This window comes from Oryctolagus cuniculus, chromosome 12 (genome assembly GCF_051225735.1).
Source record: "Oryctolagus cuniculus isolate XC-2025 breed Fujian yellow rabbit chromosome 12, ASM5122573v1, whole genome shotgun sequence".
Taxonomy (NCBI): Eukaryota; Metazoa; Chordata; class Mammalia; order Lagomorpha; family Leporidae; genus Oryctolagus; species Oryctolagus cuniculus.
Window position 1 is genome coordinate 65,185,681 of NC_142878.1, and position 19,944 is coordinate 65,205,624.

The 19,944-nt window shown below is 54.6% G+C and overlaps 1 protein-coding gene and 1 long non-coding RNA gene across 3 annotated transcripts in view; both read right to left on the reverse strand.

Annotated features, from left to right (window-relative positions):
- Nucleotides 1-3,161: 3,161 nt before the first annotated feature.
- On the reverse strand, nucleotides 3,162-5,947 carry LOC149123088 (uncharacterized). The gene is made up of 3 exons (XR_016218050.1): nucleotides 5,724-5,947; nucleotides 3,886-4,031; nucleotides 3,162-3,762 (listed from the first exon to the last, which is right to left on the reverse strand). It is a non-coding gene; the product is annotated as an uncharacterized LOC149123088 (long non-coding RNA).
- Nucleotides 5,948-8,422: 2,475 nt separating this feature from the next.
- The window catches only part of PLA2G4E (phospholipase A2 group IVE), a 65,694-nt gene continuing 54,172 nt past the window's right edge, over nucleotides 8,423-19,944 (reverse strand). For both annotated transcript variants that reach the window (XM_089310137.1, XM_008269138.5), the window contains exons 13-20: nucleotides 16,775-16,997; nucleotides 15,088-15,202; nucleotides 14,418-14,555; nucleotides 12,774-12,881; nucleotides 11,771-11,974; nucleotides 10,837-11,003; nucleotides 10,355-10,538; nucleotides 8,423-10,035 (exon numbers count right to left, since the gene is read on the reverse strand). In XM_089310137.1, the coding sequence (XP_089166263.1) occupies nucleotides 9,815-10,035; nucleotides 10,355-10,538; nucleotides 10,837-11,003; nucleotides 11,771-11,974; nucleotides 12,774-12,881; nucleotides 14,418-14,555; nucleotides 15,088-15,202; nucleotides 16,775-16,997 (1,360 nt within the window). In that variant the 3' untranslated portion in view covers nucleotides 8,423-9,814. The remainder of the gene's footprint in view (nucleotides 10,036-10,354; nucleotides 10,539-10,836; nucleotides 11,004-11,770; nucleotides 11,975-12,773; nucleotides 12,882-14,417; nucleotides 14,556-15,087; nucleotides 15,203-16,774; nucleotides 16,998-19,944) is intronic.

Below are 19,944 nucleotides of genomic sequence, written 5' to 3' on the forward strand. Positions count from 1 at the left end.
AGGAAAAGATATTTTCACCTACATTGCTGGAGGCAGTGTAAGTTGTCACTTTTCTGGAGCTGATACTTATAAAAAAAAAATCTTGAAAATGCATATCATGGGCCAGCGCCATGGTGCAGTAGGTTAATCCTCCGCCTGTGACACCGGCATCCCATGTGGGCGCTGGTTCTAGTCCTGGCTGCTCCACTTCCAATCCAGCTCTCTGCTATGACCTGGGAAAGCAGCAGAAGATGGCCCAAGTCCTTGGGCCCCTGCACCCATGTGGGAGACCCAGAGGAAGCTCCTGGCTCCTGGCTCCGGATCGACACAGCTCCTGCTGTTGCAGCCATCTGGGGAATGAACCAGCAGAGGGAAGACCTTTCTCTCTGTCTCTCCCTCTCACTATCTGTAACTCTACCTCTCAAATAAATAAATAAAATCTTAAAAGAAAAAAAAGAAAATGCATATCATACTTAATGGTGAAATGATTGCTTTCCCTGTAACATCAAGAATAAGGTTATAATGTCTGTTTTTTTCTGTCTCTATTTAACATCATACTAAGGTTCTAAGCATTCCAATAAGGTAAGAAGGAGAAAATGTATTCAGAGTAGATCAGAGGAAGTAAAACTACATTTGCTGACACAAAGATAATGTAGAAAATTCTGTAGAATCTAAAAAAGTTACTAGAGCTAACAGGTGAATTCAGCAAAGTTTCTAAATATAAGATATGTACATAAAATCCAGTTGTATTTCTATATGCTAGAAACAAACACTTGGACATTGAAGTGAAAAATCTACGTTATTTGCAATTATATCAAACCAATGAAATACTCAGGGAAAATTTTAGTTTTAAAAAAGTACAAGACCTATATATGGAGAAATACAAAGCATGTCTTTGCTTAAAATTATTTATTTATTTAATAAGAGAGAACCAGGGAGTTAGGGAGCTCCCATCCCCTGGCTGCCCCCTAAATGCTCACACGGGCTGGGCTGGGCTGGGCTGGGCTGCGCCAGGCTGAAGACAGGGGCTAGGAACTCAGTCCAGGCCTCCCACGCAGATGGCAGCGGCCATCCACTCGAGTCATCACTTGCTGCCTTCCAGATGCACCCTGGCAGGAAGCTGGACTTGGGAGCAGAGTCAGGACTTGAACACTGGCTGTCCAACCCAGGATGTGGGTATCCCAACCAGAGTCTTTTTTTTTTTTTTAAGATTTCACTTTTTTATTTAAAAGGCAGACATACAGAGAAGGAAAGAGAGAGAGAGAGAGAGAGAGAGAGAGAGAGAGAAATCTTCCATCTGCTGGTTCACTCCCCAGTGGCTACAACAGCTGGGGCTGGGCCAGGTCAAAGCCAGGAGCCAGGAGCTTCTCCCATGTGGGTGCAGGAGCCCAAGGACTTGGGCCATCTTTACTTCTTTCCCAGGCCATCAGCAGGAAGATGGATCAGAAGTGGAGAAGCCGGGACTCAAACCAGCACCCATATGGGATGCCAGCACTGCAAGTGGAGGCTTGATCTTCTACCACAATGTTGGTTGTCCCAACCAGAGTGTTTAACTGCCTCTCTAAATGTCCAACCCTCGAAGGCCTAAATATACATTATATATACCATTCTAATGGATCAGAAGACTCAGTATTAAGATGTCAGCCTTTCTCAAGTGGACGCACAGTGTTCAGAGACAGCAGTATGGACTTTGATCCATGTATCTTCATATGTGCAAAAATTAAAATAGATTCTAGAAGTAAAAGTGAAAATTATAAAGTACCTAGAAGAAAATTTCTGTGATCTGGGGTTAGAGAAAGGTTTCTTAGATGCTATCAAAAATGTAATCCCAAAAGAAAATGGTACACTGGACTTCGGTTAATTAAGAAAGTCTGACTTTGAAAATACTCTTGGGCTGGCGCCGCGGCTCACTAGGCTAATCCTCCGCCTGTGGCACCGGCACACCGGGTTCTAGTCCCGGTCAGGGCGCCAGATTCTGTCCCGGTTGCCCCTCTTCCAGGCCAGCTCTCTGCTATGGCCCAGGAGTACAGTGGAGGATGGCCCAAGTGCTTGGGCCCTGCACCCCATGGGAGACCAGGAGAAGCACCTGGCTCCTGGCTTTGGATCAGCGCGATGTGCCGGCCATTGGAGGGTGAACCAACGGCAAAAGGAAGACCTTTCTCTCTGTCTCTCTCTCACTGTCCACTCTGCCTGTCAAAAAAAAAAAAAAAAAAAAGACTCTCAAGAGAAGGAAAAGACAAGGCACAGAACTTGGAAAATACATTTGCAAATCCCATGTTTGCAAAAGGACTTATATCTAGAATGTATAAGTGCCTCCTAAAACTTAATTATGGAAAAACAACTCAATTTTAAGAAATGGAGAAAGGACTTGAATAGATGTTTCACAAAAGAAGATGTGAGGATGGCAAATAAACACATGACAAGATATTTAATGTCATTAATTGTTAGGAAATGCAAATTAAAACCACAAAAAAAAAGAGATACCGCTACATTCTTTCAGAATGTCTAATATTAAGAGGATTGCTATGTTTGTCAGCTTTTCATTACTGTAACAAATTCCTAAGACTTATGAGGGGAGGAGTTTCTTTTGGCTCACAGTTTTGGAGGTTCACAGTCCAAGGTCGGGCAGAGCCCATGGACCGGGTATCTGATGAGGGTACTGGACTGCAGATTGTGTGCAAAGGAAGGGTAACATGGCAAACCAGGAAGCAGAGCAGTGTTTAGGACCAACCCTCTCATGAGAACTGCCTTCCAAGGGCATGAGCCCAGTGACCTAAGGACCTTGCACTAGTCCCACCTCCAGTACATTATTATTGGATCAAGTATCCACTTCCCAGAGCCATCAATTTATGACTTACGGAACTGACTATCTGCATGAGTCGGGGAACCAAATCCCATTCAAACAGTAGCAAGCAACCAGTCCAATTGCGGTGAAGATGTGGAGCCACCGGAACTCGACACATGCACAGTGGAATGTAAAATGGCACAGCCAATTTGGAAACACTGGAGCGGTTTCTTAAAAGCTTAAACTCACGTGTACCACATGACCAAGCAGGGTAGAGTAGAAGGAAAGATTACCAAGGATCTGAGAAAGCTTTGGGTGGATGCTGGATTTGTTCATTACCTCGACTGTGGTGATAGTTTAATGGTTGGAGACATGTCAAAATTTCTCAAACTACATATTTCACACGTACACAGTTTATTGTATGTCAATTATACTCCCATTAATTGCTAAAAATGCTTATACATTTTGCTTAGGGAATTTTTTCTTAAGCTTTATTTTATTTACTTGAAAAACAGAGTTACAGTGAGAGGTAGAGACACAGTGAGAGAGAAAGGTCTTCCATCAGCTAGTTCACTCCCCAAATGGCTGCAATGGCTGGAACTGAGCCGATCCAAAGCCAGGAGCCAGGAGCTTCTTCCGGGTCTCCCACATGGGTGCAGGGGCCAAGGACTTGGGTCGTCTTCTACTGCCTTCACAGGCACATTAGCAGGGAGCTGGATCGGAAGTGGAGCAGCTGGGACTTGAACTGGCACTCATATGGGATGCTGGCACTGCCAGCTGGGGCTTTAACCTGCTGCACCACAGTGCCAGCCCCACTGACTCGGGAATTTCGTTCTGAAAAAAATAATGAATGTTAAAGCTTTATCTAATGTTATTTATCAGCACATCATTTATAACCACGAAAAACTTAACCAGATGTCTCCCTGTGGAGAATTAGATAAGCAAATGATGGATTCCTACGTAGTCACCACAAGCTGTCATCTGAGAATACGAATGGCCTGCAAAAGAGTATTCAGAATGTATCTGTAAGCAGAAAAAGACTAGATTACAGGAGTGAATGTATATGCAATTGCTAAGGTAAATAGAATTGTGATTCCTCAAAAAGTTAAAAATAGAATTACCATATGATCCAGTAATTCCACTTCTGAGCAAACATCCAACAGAACGGAAAGCAGGATCTCAAAGAAGTGTTTGAACACCCAGCAACTCCAACATCCACCAGCGGGGGAGCCGATGAGCAAAACGTTAGCGATGGGTATGGACGTATCTAATGTCAGATAGGAGCAAAATGTTAGCTGTGGGTATCCTGCTTGGAAAGGAAGGAGCCCGGCACACACTACAGCATGGGCGAGCTCTGGGGACATCGTGCTCAGGGAAATCAAGCAGTCATAAAATAATGACTCCTGCATGATTTCAATCATACAAGGTCTCTATGGCAGTAAAACTGGAAGAAACAGAAAGCAGAGTGGGAGTTAAGAGGAAATGTGGGGAGGAGGAAGTAGGGCGCTGTTGGCCTACCGGTGCAGTTTCAGTTTTGCAAAATGAGAAAGTTATGGAGATCTGCCGCACACCGTTGTGAACAAGCATAACATGGCTGAGCTGTATGTACACTTTTGTAACCACTGTTAATTTTCTTTTTTAATTTGAGAGGCAGAGAGACATGGATAGAGAGAGACAGACAGATACAGAGACAGCTCCCACCCCCTAGCTCACTCTCCAGCCAGAGCTGGGATTTGGGAACTCCATCTGGGTCTCCCACGTGGGAGGCAGGGAGGAACCCAAGTCTTTGAGCCATCCCCAGCTGCTTTCGCAGGCAGGTGGAGATGAGAGTTGACGCTGGGTATCCAAGCAGGTGTTCTGTTGTGGGATGTGGCATCTCAACCACAAGGCTGAATGCCCACCCTTAACCACAACTTTTAAAAAAGTGAATGTAAGAGATGTTTGTACTTTCATTTTTTTTAAAAAGTAAAGTATCAAAGAACAAGATGGGAAGGATAAAGCCGCAAATAGTAACAGTCTCAATCCCTGAGTGCTGTGAGAAACTTTAGCTTCCGCTTGATGTGCTTTTGCATTTTTCAAGTTTTACACATAATCCTTTTTGTGTAAGCAGAAAAAGATTTTAAGGAAGGAAAGAAATGCATTGCCTTTGATCCTTACAAAAAAGAACAGAAGTCAGGGGCGGGCATGTGGCAGCGCGGTTAAGCCCCGCACGGGACGCGGTTTGAGCCCAGGCTCCGCTTCTGATTCCAGCTTCCTCCTAATGTGCACCCCAGGAGGCAGCAGTGATGGCTCAGGTAGTTGGAACCCTGCTGCCCACATGGGAGACCCCTACTGAGCCCTGGGCTCCGGGCTTCTGCCTGGCCCAGCCTAGCTGTTAGAATTTCAGTCACTTTTTCATTGAATCCAGTCATTTTCCAGGGTAGCTCCTAACCCAGACAGATCTGCAGCTGACCCAAGTCCCGATGCATTGAATAATCCTGACAGTAAGTATCTGGACACGCAGACTCGGGAGTCTCCTCGCTGTATGGGGATTTTGATTGTAAGGAAGGTTTTTTCCTCTTGACAACTTGCTGGTCACAAGGTTCATTCTAGATTATGTCATGGATTGGCTCCAGATACCAGCCAAGCCAACGGCTACCCATGCTGAGGAGACTAGAGGAAGTTCTTTGCTATTTTCGTTTAACTTACCTACTCATTTATTTTCATTTTAGTTGAAACACAGAGACAGAGGGAGATTTTTCCATCCATCGGTTCAGTCTCCACGTGGCTGCAAGCACCAGACCTGATCCAGGCTGAAGCCAGGAGCCAGAAACTCAACCTGGGTCTCCCACAGCGGTGCCAGGGCTGCTTCTTCCCAAGGTGATGCGGGTGCCCCAAGTGGCTCATCCTAACCGCTCCGCCAAACACCCAGCCCTACAAGAGCCCCCCGCCACTGGCTCCCTCCTCCGTGGTTACTTACCAGGTCCCCGCGCCCCTGAGCAGGCAGTAGCAGACGCGCGGCTGAGATGGCGGTGGGTCCCGGCAGTGAGACTACCCACTGCTTCCAAGCCAACCCCCTGCACTGGCAGAGCCCCCATGTGCAGCTGGGTGCCCCGTGCCCGTGGTGAAGGCGGGCAATCCCCGGCCTCCTTGCGGGCCACATCACGAGGCCGCGTTCCAGCTGGCGCCGCGTCAGCTGAAGTCTCCTTCAGTCTCTTCTCTCCTCCTTCCTTCCTGTGGCCTGGCATATGGTGTGACAGCTGGCGCTTGGGGGCCCACCCCAGAGCACGAGGCCAAGGACCGCGGGGAGTCAGGAGGAGTGTGGCCCCCGAGAGCCACAGAGGGGCCTAGGACCCCCGCCTGTGGTCTGGTTTCACATAAGTGTGGTTAAGCCACCATTTCTCAGAGATGAGAAAGCAACTCCTAAGTAGCAACTAATTTGTTAGCAGAAATGGAGTCTGCCCACAACAGAGCCTAAAACGTGACCCTCGCTGAGAGGATGTGGGTGAGGGTCAGCACTTAGTGTTGCAAGCTGGGGCTTAAAACATGGCTGTAGGGCCGGCACTGTAGCACAGCAAGTTAAGCTGCCGCCTGCTACCGGCATTCCATATGGGCGCTGGTTCAGTCCCAGCTGCTCCACTTCTGATCCAGCTCCCTGCTACATGCCTGGGAAAGCAGTGGAAGATGGCCAAGTGGGCCCCTGCACCCACGTGGGAGACCTGGATGAAGCTCTTGGCTTTGGTCTGGCCCAGCCCTGGCCATTGGGGCCACCTGGGGAGAGAACCAGCGGATCGAAGATCTTTCTGTCTCTGTCTCTATCACTCTTTCAAATAAATACATCATTAAAAAAAAAAAAAAAAAAAGGCGAAAGCAAGGCCTCCCATCCAGAGATAGGGGTTGTTGCCCTCTGCCCCGGACCCTGGGTGGCCTTGTGGTCCCAACAGACTGCCGCGGAAGTGGAGCTGGGTGAGGCCCGAGGCTAGGCTCAATGGGCCCTGCACTGTGCAGTGTACCGCTCGCTCTGGGAGCCCCGAGGGCCACTGAGGAAGGCCGACTACCGCAGGCCCTCCGCGCTGGAGAGGCCACGGGCAGCTGCTCCTCCACCCACGGCTGGAGTGAGGAGGCACGGGGGGTTGCACCTTCAGCCCACTGCAGCCGTTCTAGCCATAGCCCCTCCACTCTCCTGGGCAGCACAGGGACAGAGCCGAGGCCCCAAACACACAGAGGAAAAGGCTGTCTTTGCTGTGCTTGTTCCAAACTCCAGAACCCTATTGTCCAGGCCCGGTATAATGATGGCTGTTCTGTGCCATTATTCATTAAGGTATTTTGCTGCCCAACAAAAGATACCTGAAGGGGCTATCGTCCTTTTTAAGGTAGAAGTTTAGCCTGGAATGTGGACATGATGGGTGGAGCTCCAGCAGCAATGTTGGACTACAAGGCAGAAGACAGCTGAAAAAAGCCTGAACTTCTCTGATTAAAAAAAAAAAAAAAAGTACATTCCTACTTGTTTAAGCCATCGTAACTTTAGGTCTTCAGGTTACATTGAGAAAATAATGCTCTCAGCTATAGACCTTGAACAGAAGAGTTTGAGAGTGTTCAAAACGGAAGTAGTAGCTGAAGTCCTGGGTAGAGAAAATACTGAGAAGAGGGGAGAACTGAGGCACCTCGAGGAACCCAGCAGTTAGAGCAGCAGAGGGGAGGCGCCTGGAGGGTTCCCACACTGTGGTGGAAGAAATCCGGGAGGAAGGTTGGGCAGAAGCAGGCCCCTCCCCTGTGTGGCTGGGCTGGGTGCCCTCTTGTGTGGCCCTGGTGCACCCCCGGCTCCACGTGGGCTCCTGTATGCAGTCTGCAGCCCCGGATCAGCCCTGCCACAGCGACTGGCACGCAGTGGGCTGGCGGCGAGTGTTTGCAAGCTGAACCACACTGCACTGCGGCTGGCAAGGCTTCCACGGGAAGGGAGGGGGTCAGGAAGCAGGGAGTGGTCTGCAGTGCTGAATGTTGGGAACAATCAAGTAACAGAAGGCCGGGAAAGGGCTGGGGGCCTTTGGCTCTGTGCACCTGGCAGCTGGTACGCCGTGACCTTGGGCAGGGCGTTCTCATGGGGAGGTAGGGGCAGGAAACATTGGCCATGAGATGGAGTAGCGGGGCTGGATGGCAGCGGCTTTTGTGTGGGCTGCTGCCTTGGGAAAGAAAGGTGGGGACCAAGATGGAGGGACACAGGCCTTCACCTTTCCTGTCTGAGCAGGCCGATAGCAGAGAGCAGGGAGCAGGGGACGGGGAGGTGCCAGCCCTTGCCCGGCCAAGCTGGGGTCACTCTGCCAGTTCAGGAGCCACACTCACTACGTGGCCTCTCAAGCATGCCCCAGGCTCTCTGCACGCCCCGCCGCCCCCAGCCACAGCAGGAGCGCCTTCTTGGCCCAAAGCACACGCTCCACGGGTGCTGGGTGCCTTCCCATCCTCCCAGGCCACGTTTCCTGAAAAACATCCGAGCTCGGCCCAGCAGGCACCCGGATGGGCCGGGGCACTAAATCTTGGAAACAGAGGTGGTCTCATCACAGAAGCTGCCAGGAGAGGAGGGAGGGGCGGCAGGTGGCCACGGGAAGCCTGGGGGAGAAGTGAGAATGGGAGCCGGCGCAGGGAGGCGGCTTCAGGTAATGAAAGCAGAGGAGTCGACCGCGGTTACCACGTGGCCGCTTTATTCTGGGCTCCGAGGATCCGCTGCTTTTCTAAGCTGCACTTTGCGTGACTGAGGGGCCCCAGCTCCTGCTGCTGGGCTCTCTCGCGGGTAATTGCAGGAGAGCTCGTGTTGTTAGAAAGTAAAATGAAGGCCGAGGCTGCCGGCTGCACTTGTGGACAGGACAGGTGACACCCAGGTTAGCGCTGGCTGGTGGGGACGGAAGAAGCCCAGTGATGGGTGGCTCCAGGAAGCCGATTCACCCGTGCTCTCCACAAACCACCCCTCCAACTTCAGTGAGTACAGGAGTCACCTGGGCTGGGGTGGGTGGGGAGAGGGGTGCAGACCTGGCGTGGGTGTGGCCAGTCCCCCGCCCCCAGCCAGCGCGGCCAGGACGTAGTTGGAAGCCGATTTCGCCTAACTTTCAGACTCATCGCTGTTTGCCTCCTAACAAGCGGAGGGCTGCTTAGGGGGCCTGGTGACCCCGAAACACGGCTGGCTGAGCTCAAGAGGGTCATGTGCCTTTCTGCCTTTCTGGCTTCACTGGCAACTGGGACATCTGGATGAACAATTCTGCAAGTCCCCAGCTGGGAGGGAGACCTGCTGGCACTGCCGGGCTGCCCCGTGCACGGCCTGGAAAACCGGCGGCCAGCATCAGCTCCTTTGTTGCGGGGCTGTCCTCGGCCTCTGTGCTGCTGCTTCCTGCTTTCACTGTCTGAGGGGCTCTCCAAGAGCTGGGGTCCCGTTTAGAAATAAACAGTCCCTTCCGGAAACCAGAGACAGGGTGCTGAGATAGCCCCCGGGCTCCCCCAACCTGGCGCCTGGCTCCTTCTCCCAGCCCTCCCTGCCTGCAGCCCGGGCCCTGGTCTGTGAGCTCTGCCTTGCGTTTCGCTGGAGCCGCATGCCTGGCCGTGGCTGCCACCAGCCCTGGGGCTCTGAGTGCCGCTGATGCTGGTCACCCGTGTGGCAGAGCCTGGGTGCTCCCTGCACGTGCTTCCCTGTGATACCCTGAGTCAGAGAACATAACTGCCTAGGAAAATCGTAGGGGCACAATGGACTCAGAATTGGAAAAGCGCTTTTCTGGAGAAACCGGAGTGCCTGTCAGACCTCCTGCACTTTCCCTGGGCCGCCACTGGAGGCCCCGGGTGGGAGGTGGGGACACGAGCTCCGCCCTTGCATCCCTGGTGTCTCAGCTCGGCTTTCGCACCCTGCGCTTGACACAACGTGAGGTAACGTCCCCGCGAGCAGGCGCTGAGGGAAATCCCGGTGAGTGTAAAACCATGCGGCTCCTCGTCGGCTTCTTTCTCTCTGTCTCCTAAGTTTTTGGTAGATGGCCCAGGCCAGCCTGCTGCACCCTTTGCCAGGGGTGGCTGCGTGGGCGGCCAGCCCGCGGGGGCTTAGCAGGGACACCGGCCCTTCAGCCGCCTCTTCTTCTGCACCGCCAGCCGCAGCGCCTGCAGGAGCTGGTCCTGGTTGTTCAGGATGTTGTATTCGGAGAGCTTCACCAGCTTGTCAAAGGCCTCCTCCGTGTAGGTCAGCTCCTTGGTGGCGTAGGGCGTGTTGGGGCCGTAGATGTCGACCTGGCCCAGCTCCAGCTCCTCCGGGCTCCGCTCCACACCTGGGGGCGGCAGAGGGCCCCGCTCAAGACCCTTCAGACAAGACTGTGGGGGGCTTGTTCCTGCACCCCTGCCTGCGGCTCCCCTGCTCACACACACACACGCACACACCTCTAAGTGGTATGGCGTGCCTATGCGAGGACCGCCCTAGCCCCAACACAGCGCCAGGCCCGTGGTGGGAGGCAGGACTGGAAGAGCAGGGTGACACTGGCAGCTGGCAGCGGGGGCTCAGCACTGCCTTGCAGAAGCCCAGGCAGCTCAGACTGCGGCCAGGCCAGGCTTCTTCATGGGTGCCGAGGCCAGGGGCTGCCGGGCCCTCACCTGGCGCCTTGTACTTCTGGAAGGTGTCGTTGATGAGCGGAAAGAAGACCACGGTGGGGGCGTCGGTGTCCTGGGGGCTCTCCAGCAGGTAGCACTCCTTGAGCCCGTCGTCAGCCTCTTGAATCTCGTAGCTGGGGAAGGGGATGCCCTGCGTGCTGCAGTACTCACAGGTTTGTCTCAGGGGCTGCAACAGCGCAGGAAGGCGCGCGTTGAGTGTGGGGAAGGCCGGGGCAGGCTGAGAAACACACACTGCTCAGGAGCCGCTTCCCCACCTCCCCGGCTGACGACTCCCACCCCCACGTGCTTGGCTGAACCCAAGGTGCACGGCCAGCGGCAGGCTCCTTCCCCGAGTGCGCTGCACAGGTGCCCTCGCTTCGTTGGCACACAGGCCCCGGCAGGTGTGAGCGACGTCTGAGCGAGAGGACGCCGAGCGCTCGGGCTTCCTCCCGGCTCACCGTGCGGACCCGGGCTGCCGTACTTGCCTTTGTCTGGGAGCCGGCGCAGTAGTTGAGGTGGATGATGAGGTCGGCTTTTCTCTCGGGCCTGAGCAGGGGCGGGTAGCTGGAGTTGACGAAGAACGCGGTGTCCAGGAGGCACAGGTGATTTGCAGATGTCGTCAGCTGGTTTGGGAAACCGTCCAGCACGGTGTCTGAAAGCCGAGGCTTCCAGTTAGCGACACAGCTTGGATGGTGGCCGCGCTGCTGGCAGCTTCCTGCCCCATGCCCCATGTTGGAGGAGCGCTGCCGAGTGCCCCAGCTCCTTGGGGTGGGCTCACGAGGAACAGCACGACCTTGGGGTTTCAGCACACCTTGCATGGGCTACGCACAGGAAGTCTGCTATAACGCAGCTGCAGCTTGCAGGGTGGCAGGGGCTTGAGATCATCCTATAAATTAGTGCCAACCCTGGGCCCGAGCCAGCTGCCCCTTCTGCCCCAGGTGGTAAAGGCCAGGCTCAAGCAGCCAATAGCAGGGTGTGGCCAAATAAAATATCAAACTGGAAAGTCAACCTTGGCACCTTGGGTGCGGGGAGGCACTGAGCTGAAGCTGCAAGACCACAATTGAAGGCTGGCCCTGCTCCTTACCACTGGGAGGTTCTTGACTGGGCCACCCCTGCCCAACTCCAAGGGGCACCCCTAGAGCCCAGCAGTAAGGGCCCACGTTTCCCTGGCTGTGCAGGGAAACCCACTCCTGCAGGGTTGCTGTGTGGTCAGTGTAGTTTACAATTAAGTAAATGCCCACACCGCCCCCTGCTGGCAGAGCTATGCACTGTTCAAGTCCACACTGCAGAAGGAGGAATCCCCCTAGGTGGGGGTTGGGGGGCGGGAACTGGCCACCTTCTACCCAATGAAGGGGTTTTCTCATTCTTCCTCCACACCCGCTTCTCCCTCCTCCCAGCAGTGTGCAGGCAGGGTTATACCTTTCCACTTGGAGAACTCCTCGTTTTGGAGGTAGCTGGTGTGCAGCTGCAGGCCATACAGGAAGTTGTTGAACTCAGACACGAAGGCCCGATAGGTGAGGATGTCTCGGAAAGTGTTGGACAGCCACGACCCCGGGACCACCACCGCAGTCTCCAGCACGTGGGGGTCACATTTGGGGATGTCAGGCAGGAGCGGCTCATCCTCTGCAGGGGAGGGTGAGGGGGCGGGTCACAAAACTTGGGGTCCCCAGACTGCCCAGGTGAGGCGCCATCTGCTTGCCTGGCCCTGCAGGTGAGCCTCTGTGGCGGCAGTGCAGACCTCCCTCATCACTGGTGCCAGGAGCACCCAGGTAAGAGACACTGGAGGAGGTGGGGGAGTGGAGAAGGAGACAGAGGGTGATGGGTGAGAAGGGTCCCAGAGGGGTGGCATTTGGCACAGAGGTTCAGACCCTTCGTCTCATTCTGGAGTACCTAGGGTTGAATCCCGACTCCACGCTCAACTCCAGTTTCCTGCCAGCATGCACGCTGGGAGGCAGCAGGTGATGGCTCAAGTGGTTGAGTCCTGCCACCCATGAATGAAACCTGGGTTGAGCTCTGGCTGCTGGCTTTGGCTTGGTCCAGCCAAGGGCATCAGGGGGGAGTGAACCAGTAGATGGGAGCTCTCTGTCGGCCTTTCAATTAAATTAACAAAGAAAAAAAGTTAAGGGTCCCTGAGAGGCCAGGGAGTCTGGAGGAGTGACCTGTAACTGCGCTCACTGACGCCTCCCTCATCAGTTCTCCTGGGCGCTGGGAGGCCACCCAGGAGACCCAGGGGACCCCGGGGACCTCGGCACAGGTGTCACCTACAATCACCTGCTTTCAAGGGGGGAAGGTGCACCACCCCGGCTGCCTTCTGCGTCTGTGTGCCCAGGGGACACTGTGGAAACACGTGGCAGGCGGATTGGCCCTCAGTGCAGGATCCCTGCCCCCCCCCCCCACCATAAGGGAAGCCAGAGGGACCCACCGATGTCCTGCACTGTCCTCCTTGTCCACTTGTGGAAAAACTCCTCCGAGGTGTGGGACAGATTCCAGGCGTCAAGCAGGTTCAGGGAGAAGATGCTGCTCCACAGACCTAGGGGGCCAGGGCCACCGTGAGCAGCTGTGCAGACTCCCGGGCCCACCCAGACCCGCGTGCACAGCCCCAGCCGGGACGCAGTGCTGACAAGTGTGAGCCTCGAGTTCAAGTCCAGGTGCTATGCCTCTCCTCAGTGCATACACCTAAAGGTGAGGACAGCGCCTGGCACTCGCTCGGAGGACGTAAAACTCCCTCTTACATCTTACTATGATGATTTTAAAAGTGTAACATTCAAGTCTGAAAGTGTAACATTAAATCTTTCACATACATTGAATCACTGGGATCCTCCACCAGGTAGGGTTTACTCTTCAGCCCGATGTACAGTGAGAAAACGAAGGCTCACGGAGGTTAGCTAACTTAGCCAGCTTTGAGGTTAGCTAACTTAGCCAGCTTTGTACAGCTAAAGGCCAAGTGTCTTTTTTTTTTTTTTTTTTTTTTTACAGGCAGAGTTAGACAGTAAGAGAGAGAGATGGAGAGAAAGGTCTTCTTTTTTCGTTGGTTCACTCCCCAGTGGCCGCTGCAGCTGGCCGCAGCACCGCGCTGATCTGAAGCCAGGAGCCAGGTGATTCTCCTGGTCTCCCATGCGGGTGCAGGGCCCAAGGACTTGGGCCATCCTCCACTGCACTCCCGGGCCACAGCAGAGAGCTGGACTGGAAGAGGGGCAACCGGGACAGAATCCAGCATCCCGACCAGGACTAGAACCCAGTGTACTGGCGCTGCAGGTGGAGGATTAGCCTAGTGAGCCCCAGCGCCGGCCAAGCCCAAGTGTCTTTAACTACAGCCTTGTGACCCACGTGCCCCCAGGCACAGGTCAGGGGAAGGAAAGGCCAGCATGGGCTCAGGGCTTCTGGGTGGGCTTCTAAGAAGAGGCGGGACTCCCTGAAGTGGGCTGGGATGGATGGAAGGAGCAGAGACAGAGTTTAAATGAAGGATCTAACTCCTAGGTACTGTGGAGATAAGTCTGTTTTGAGGTCACCTTGGATGGGTGGCTGTAAGAGTGGGTGTCACAGTCAGAGCCTTGCTTGCAGGGGACCTGGCCTCTGACAGATCAGGGAGCTGGGCCCGGCCTTGGTCTCTGTCCTCTGTCCTTCACCCGACCGTCTTCTCTGGCCTCTTGGACCCCCAGGGCTGAGCCCTCTCCCTCCTGCCCCCCATAAGCCGGCACACTACTGCCTGGAAACCATAGAGGAAGGGAGAGGGAGTTACAGAAGTTTCCATCCCAAACTCCACTCCCAGTCTGGTTCTGAGCAGATCCCAGGGAGCCCACTGGAGATCCGGACATGGCGGGGAGTCCCCTCTGGTCTGCAGTCAGGTCCTTCGGGGCCCACATGGCCACGAGATCAGGGCAGTTCTGGAGGTCTGGGGTGGGTTCATGAGCCTCCTCCGGGGAAGGTGATGCTGGCAAGTGCCAGTAGGTCCCCTGCTCAGGGCTGATCCAAGGCACGGGAAGAGCCGCCCCATCGTTCCTCAAATCCCAAGGTGGGGCCCACTGGGTTGGGCAGGGGTACCGAGGGGAGCCCCACCCAGAGTCACCTAGCATGTAGCACATCGGGGACTCGGGGAGCCTCTTCATCAGCCGTCCCATGAAGAACTTGGAGCCGAAGAGCTCGCTGGGAACGTAGGCGCCGTACTTCTGCAGGCCCACCTCGTAGGGGGAGAACTCGCACCACTCTGCACAGGAAGCAGCAGGGCAGGGCATCCGACTCAAGCCAAGGAGCCCAGCCCTGCCTGCCTGCCCGCCCTCCTGCACTGGCTCCCGAGCAGTGGGGAGTCTAGGACAGGGAGGCTGCAGTTCCCCCACACGGCACAAGGGGACGCCCTTGGCTGGCTTCTACAGGTTGGGAAAGCCTGAACTCTGCAAGCTGCGTGGCTCAGGGGCACCTCAAAGCTACATAAATGGGGACCGAAGTGGACCTGGACACAGGGCAGATCTCTAAGGTCCCTCCCTCTGGGCAGCTTCCTTTTAGGGCCTTTACACGGTCCCCATACATCAAGTATGCACCCAGGGAAGCCAAGGACCATGCCACCAGCCCCACTCGTGTGCCAGGAAGACTGGGTGGGGCACAACTGACTGGTTCAGCTGCGGGCACCCTCATTTGACGTGGAGGTTGGCAAAGGGGTTGGGGTGGGGAGACCTGGAGGTGCTGGGTGCCTCTGCCCCCAAGAAGGAACCCCGTCCTCAGTGGCCAGCCACCAGTGTTACCTCGGAAGTCCTGGTTGCTTACATCGTCCTTGACATTAATGGTGAGGTAGATGGGCAGGGGGTTCTGGCCCCGGCACAAAGCAGCACGCTGCTCTGACAGTTTGCACTCATTTTTCTGCAGGGAAGTAAATGCGTAAGGAGAAGCCACCAACAGGAACCCCTGGGGACAGCCTAGGGTAGGAGGACACCCTGGGCCGCCAGCACCACCCCCAGCTCCTGAGCCATCTGGCTGCCATGAGGCCACAGTGGACAGGAGCAAACCTGCTCTTACAATGCACCTGCAGAATGGACACGGCCTGCTTGGGCCATCACACCACAGATGGCAGACAGAAGGGGCTGCTTCTGCAGGCCGGGGGAGGGCAGCTCAGGCTGAGCTCATTGTCAGAGGGCCTCCTCCTGCCATCCCTCTCAGCCTGGCTTTCCTGAGAACCCCAGCCCCTCCCACTCATCACAACCCTCAAACACTGATGCCTTGGTGCTTTCCTCCTCATCACATGGGCACCAACTATCCTGAAAATGCTGTCAAAAGTATCAGCTGCCACTAACTGAGGTCATCTCCACCTCAGGAACAGCACAGAGCAGGAATCCCAACCCTGTCCTGCCGGAAGCCAAAAGCCAGCGCCCTTGGCTCCGGCCTGCCCCGCCCATCACGAAGGTGGGTTCCGTGGTGGCAGGTGGGATGGCGAGTCTGAAGCCCTGTCTGACTCCTTTCTGAATCCTCGCTGGCTGACACAGTTCCTGTAGGAGGTACTCAGTTGAAAGGATGAATGAGGGAATGCGTGAACACTGAAGGTGAAGGTCAGATCATCCTCAGTTGCTGGCTTTCTGGAAGTGGGGGCCTACTGGATAATAAATTGTTGCCAGTCCTCCTGATTTGCACTCAGAACCTCCCAGATATGGTTGGGAGGGAGGCACAGGGCCATGCACCTGGGTGGACACACAGCCACCGCTGATTCCTCTACGGCTGTGCAGCCTGAAGGGCTGAGGTGTTCACTGAGCCCCCCTGGCGTTCAGGACCATTCCATGCCCCGGGGAGCCCTCGCGGCAGCTGCGTCCCAACACTTCTTGTTCTCTTTTTGGCACTTATGGCTTGGATCGTAGGGTCTCAGAGTGGGAAGCAGCACTCTGGGCCGGTCCCTGGACGGTGGCCAGAAGAGTGAGCCTGCAGAGTGCCACCGTGCTGTCACGTCCACGGCTGAGTGTGTTGGGGATACTGAGGCAGCCCCATCCCGGGGCACAGCCAGCTTCAGTGAGAGGGCCCCGCCGGCGGTCTTCCCGCACCTCCAGGGTGACAGCTGTGGAGGAAGCTTCCACTCGGCTTTTCTTCCTCTCGCCCTGCTCAGGGTGAGATGCACTCCCAGTCGGTGCCTCCCCAGCTTCCCCGCTGCCGCCCCTTTGTCTCACAGGCGTCCTGGTGTGGCTCTTGGAGGACTCACTGCCCTACACTGGGTTCCACCCAAGCTGCTCTCAGCGTCAGAGTTTGCATCGTCTCCAGCGTGAGAGTCTGCTATGTGGGAAGCCAATTCCTCTGTCTTCCTCCACAGTGCATGTCAGCACCCATGGTTCTTCCAGCCCAGGATGTACCTGCAGCTCCCCTGGGACTCCCTCTGCCATGCCAGGTCCCCCCCCCCCCACACACACACATACACACCCATGAAGCAAGAGAGCTGGACGCCTGTGCGCCTACCTCGTCCCCCAGACACGACTCCACCAGCAGGCCCCAGAAGTCTGTGAAGGTGACCTTGTAGCCCTGCTGGCTCCGCTGCCGGAGCTCCTCCCGGAATTTGAAGAGCTGCTCCGGGAACAGGGAGGGCATCTTGTCTTTGACCACGTGTCTCCGGGCCTCGAAGATGGCAGTCTCCAGGTTTTTGGAGGACCACTCAGGGTCACGGTACAAGGTAGCCATGGTCCTGGAGAGAGAGGACAGTGGCTAACAGAGTGGACCCAGCCCTGCTCTGACCAACTCCACCTATCGGGGCAGGAGAGGAGGTGAACCCTAAAGGCCTTTGTGAACCCTAAAGCTGCCAGGAGAGCAGCCTGGAGGGAAGGGAATGGGGCAGAGGCCTGGCTGGTGTGTGTGTGTGTGTGTGTATGTGTGTGATCACCCTTTTTTTTCCTAGATTTATTTATTTGAAAAGCAGAGTTACAGAGAGAGAGAGGGAGGGAGAGAGAGAGGGAGAGAGAGAAAGAGAGAATCTTCCATCTGCTAGTTCATTCCCTAAATGGCCACAATGGCTGAGGTTCAGCCAGATCAAAGCCAGGAGCCAGGAGCTTCTTCCAGATTTCCCACTTGTGTGTCAAGGCCCCAGGCACTTGGGCCATCTTCCGCTGCCTTCCCAGGTACATTAGCAGGGAGCTAGATCAGAAGTGGAGCAGCCAGGAATCAAACTAGTGCCCATATGAGATGCCAGGACTACAGGAGAAGGCTTAATCCACTTTGCCACAGTGCAAGCTCTATCACCCATGTCTTAAATGCCTACTATGTGCCAGATGTAGTGTGCTGCTTAGGAATCTGGACTTGATCTGAGTTCAAAACCAGGTTCTGGGGGTGGGCACTGTGGCATAGCAGGTTAAACAGCCACTTGCAATGCCTGCCTCCTGTATCAGATTCCTACAGCCCACATCAAATCCTGGCTACTCTGTGCTTCTGATCCACCTCCCTGCTAATGTGCCTAGGAGGCAGCAGATGACGGCCCAAGTCCTTGGGTTCCTGTCACCCACAGGGAAGACCTGGATGGAGTTCCTGGCTCCTGGCTTTGGCCTCGCCTAGCCCTGGCTGTTGTGGACATTTGGGGAGTAAACCAGTGGGAGATATTCTCTCTCTCTGCTCTCTGTCACTCTGCCTTTGAAATTGATTTAAAAAAATCTTTTATTTATATTTTTTTTTAGAGCAGGCTCTTCCACTCACTAGCAGTATAAATACTGTTCACCTGATCATTCCCCATTTCCCACCTGCGGAATGGGGAAATCTGCGCTCACCGCATCTATCTCCTGGGGGTACTGGAAGATTACAGGAGCTAATGTGAGCCACAGAGGTTGGGACAGTGCCTGCCACAAAGCACAAAGGGCTGGAGCCGACCTCTGAACCCAGGCCTGCTGATTCCAGACCCTGGCTGCTCCTACTTCGCCACATTCGTTCCCATGGTTGTGATGCAGGCTGAAGGTTGTATCCCCTTCTTCTTAACTTAAAAGTGGTCAGAGGGCAGAGGGAGGGAAAGGAAGATGCCCCCTCCCCAGCCCTGCCTCTGTCCCTGCCTTTCTCTCTTCTTGCCCTGGATCCAGCTTTGCTGTGTCAGGCCGGGGCGGGGCAGGGCAGGGTCCCCTTGCAGGGAAGACATCAGCAGCCTCTTCCCTCATGCACCTGGCTACAGGCAGGTGGCGTAGGTCAGATTTCTTCAACAGAAAGCACCTCGCCTCCCAAACTTTTCTAGTTTTAAAAAGGTTTAAAAAATTGCAGGGGCCGGCACCATGGCTCACTTGGTTAATCCTCTGCCTGCGATGCTGGCATCCCATGTGGGTGCCCGGTTCTGGTCCCGGTTGCTCCTCTTCCAGTCCAGTTCTCTGCTACGGCCCAGGAGGGCAGTGGAGGATGGCCCAAGTGCTTGGGCCCCTGCACCTGCATGGGAGACCAGGAGGAAGCACTGCTCCTGGCTTTGGATTGCTGCAGCGCCGGCTGTGGTGGCCATTTGGGGAATGAACCAACAGAAGGAAGACCTTTCTGTCTCTCTTTCTCTCTCACTCTCTATAACTCTACCTGTCAAAAAAAAATTGCAAATTTTTTTTTAAAGAATACTTTCAAGTGTTTTTCCTAGGCCACGGATCATCCAGCCTCCCCTCTGTACCCTCACTGGTCCTCCCTGCTTCCTGCCTGGCCCATGGAAGTCCAGGCACACACAGATGCCCCTTGACCATGCTGGAAGCCAGTTGCCTTCTTAACCCACTACAATGGGCATCCGTCTAATGTGGAGGTTAAGAATCTGGGTCCTGGGGCCAGCACGGTGGCGTAGCAGGTAAAGCCACTGCCTGCAGTGCCGGCATCCCATATGGGTGCCAGTTCAAGTCCTGGCTGCTCCATTTCCCATCCAGCTCTCTGCTATGGCCTGGGAAAGCAGTAGAAGATGGCCCAAGAGCTTGAGCCCTGGCACACATGTGGGAGACCCGGAAGAAGTTAGTTCCTGGCTTCAGAACGGGTCAGCTCTGGCTATTGCAGCCATCTGGAGAGTGAACCAGCAGATGGAAGACCTCTCTCTGCCTCTGCCTCTGCCTCTCTCTCTCTGTAACTCTGCCTTTCAAATAAATAAATAAATCTAAAAAAGAAAAAAAGAAAGAATCTGGACCCTGGACTGGGTTGAAATTCCAGCTCTACCATTCATTAGCTGAGTGACCCTGGGCAAATCTGTTTCTCCAGCTGTCAGTTGTCCTCCGTATCCATGGATGCTGCACCCATGGATTCAACTAGCTGCAAACATATTTGAAAATAGGGGTGGATGTTGTGGTGCGGTGGGTTAAGCCACCACTTGGGAGCTCACATCCCATACCAGAGTACCTGGTTCGAGTCCTGGCTACTCCATTTCTGATCCAGCTCCCAACTAATGTGCCTGAGAGGCAGTAGATGATGGCTCAAATACTTGAGTCCCTGCCACCCTCAGGGGTGGCCCAGATGGAGTTCCAATCTTTGGCCTGGCCCAGCCCTGGGGAAGAGAGCCAGCAGATGGAAGATCTCTCTCTCTCTCTCTCTCTCTCTAACTCAGCTTTTCAAATAAAGTAAACATCTTTTTTAAAAAAATATACTTACAACTGTTTTTTGAAAAAATTGTTGAAAATAGATTCTGTCTCTACTGAACATGCAGACTTTTT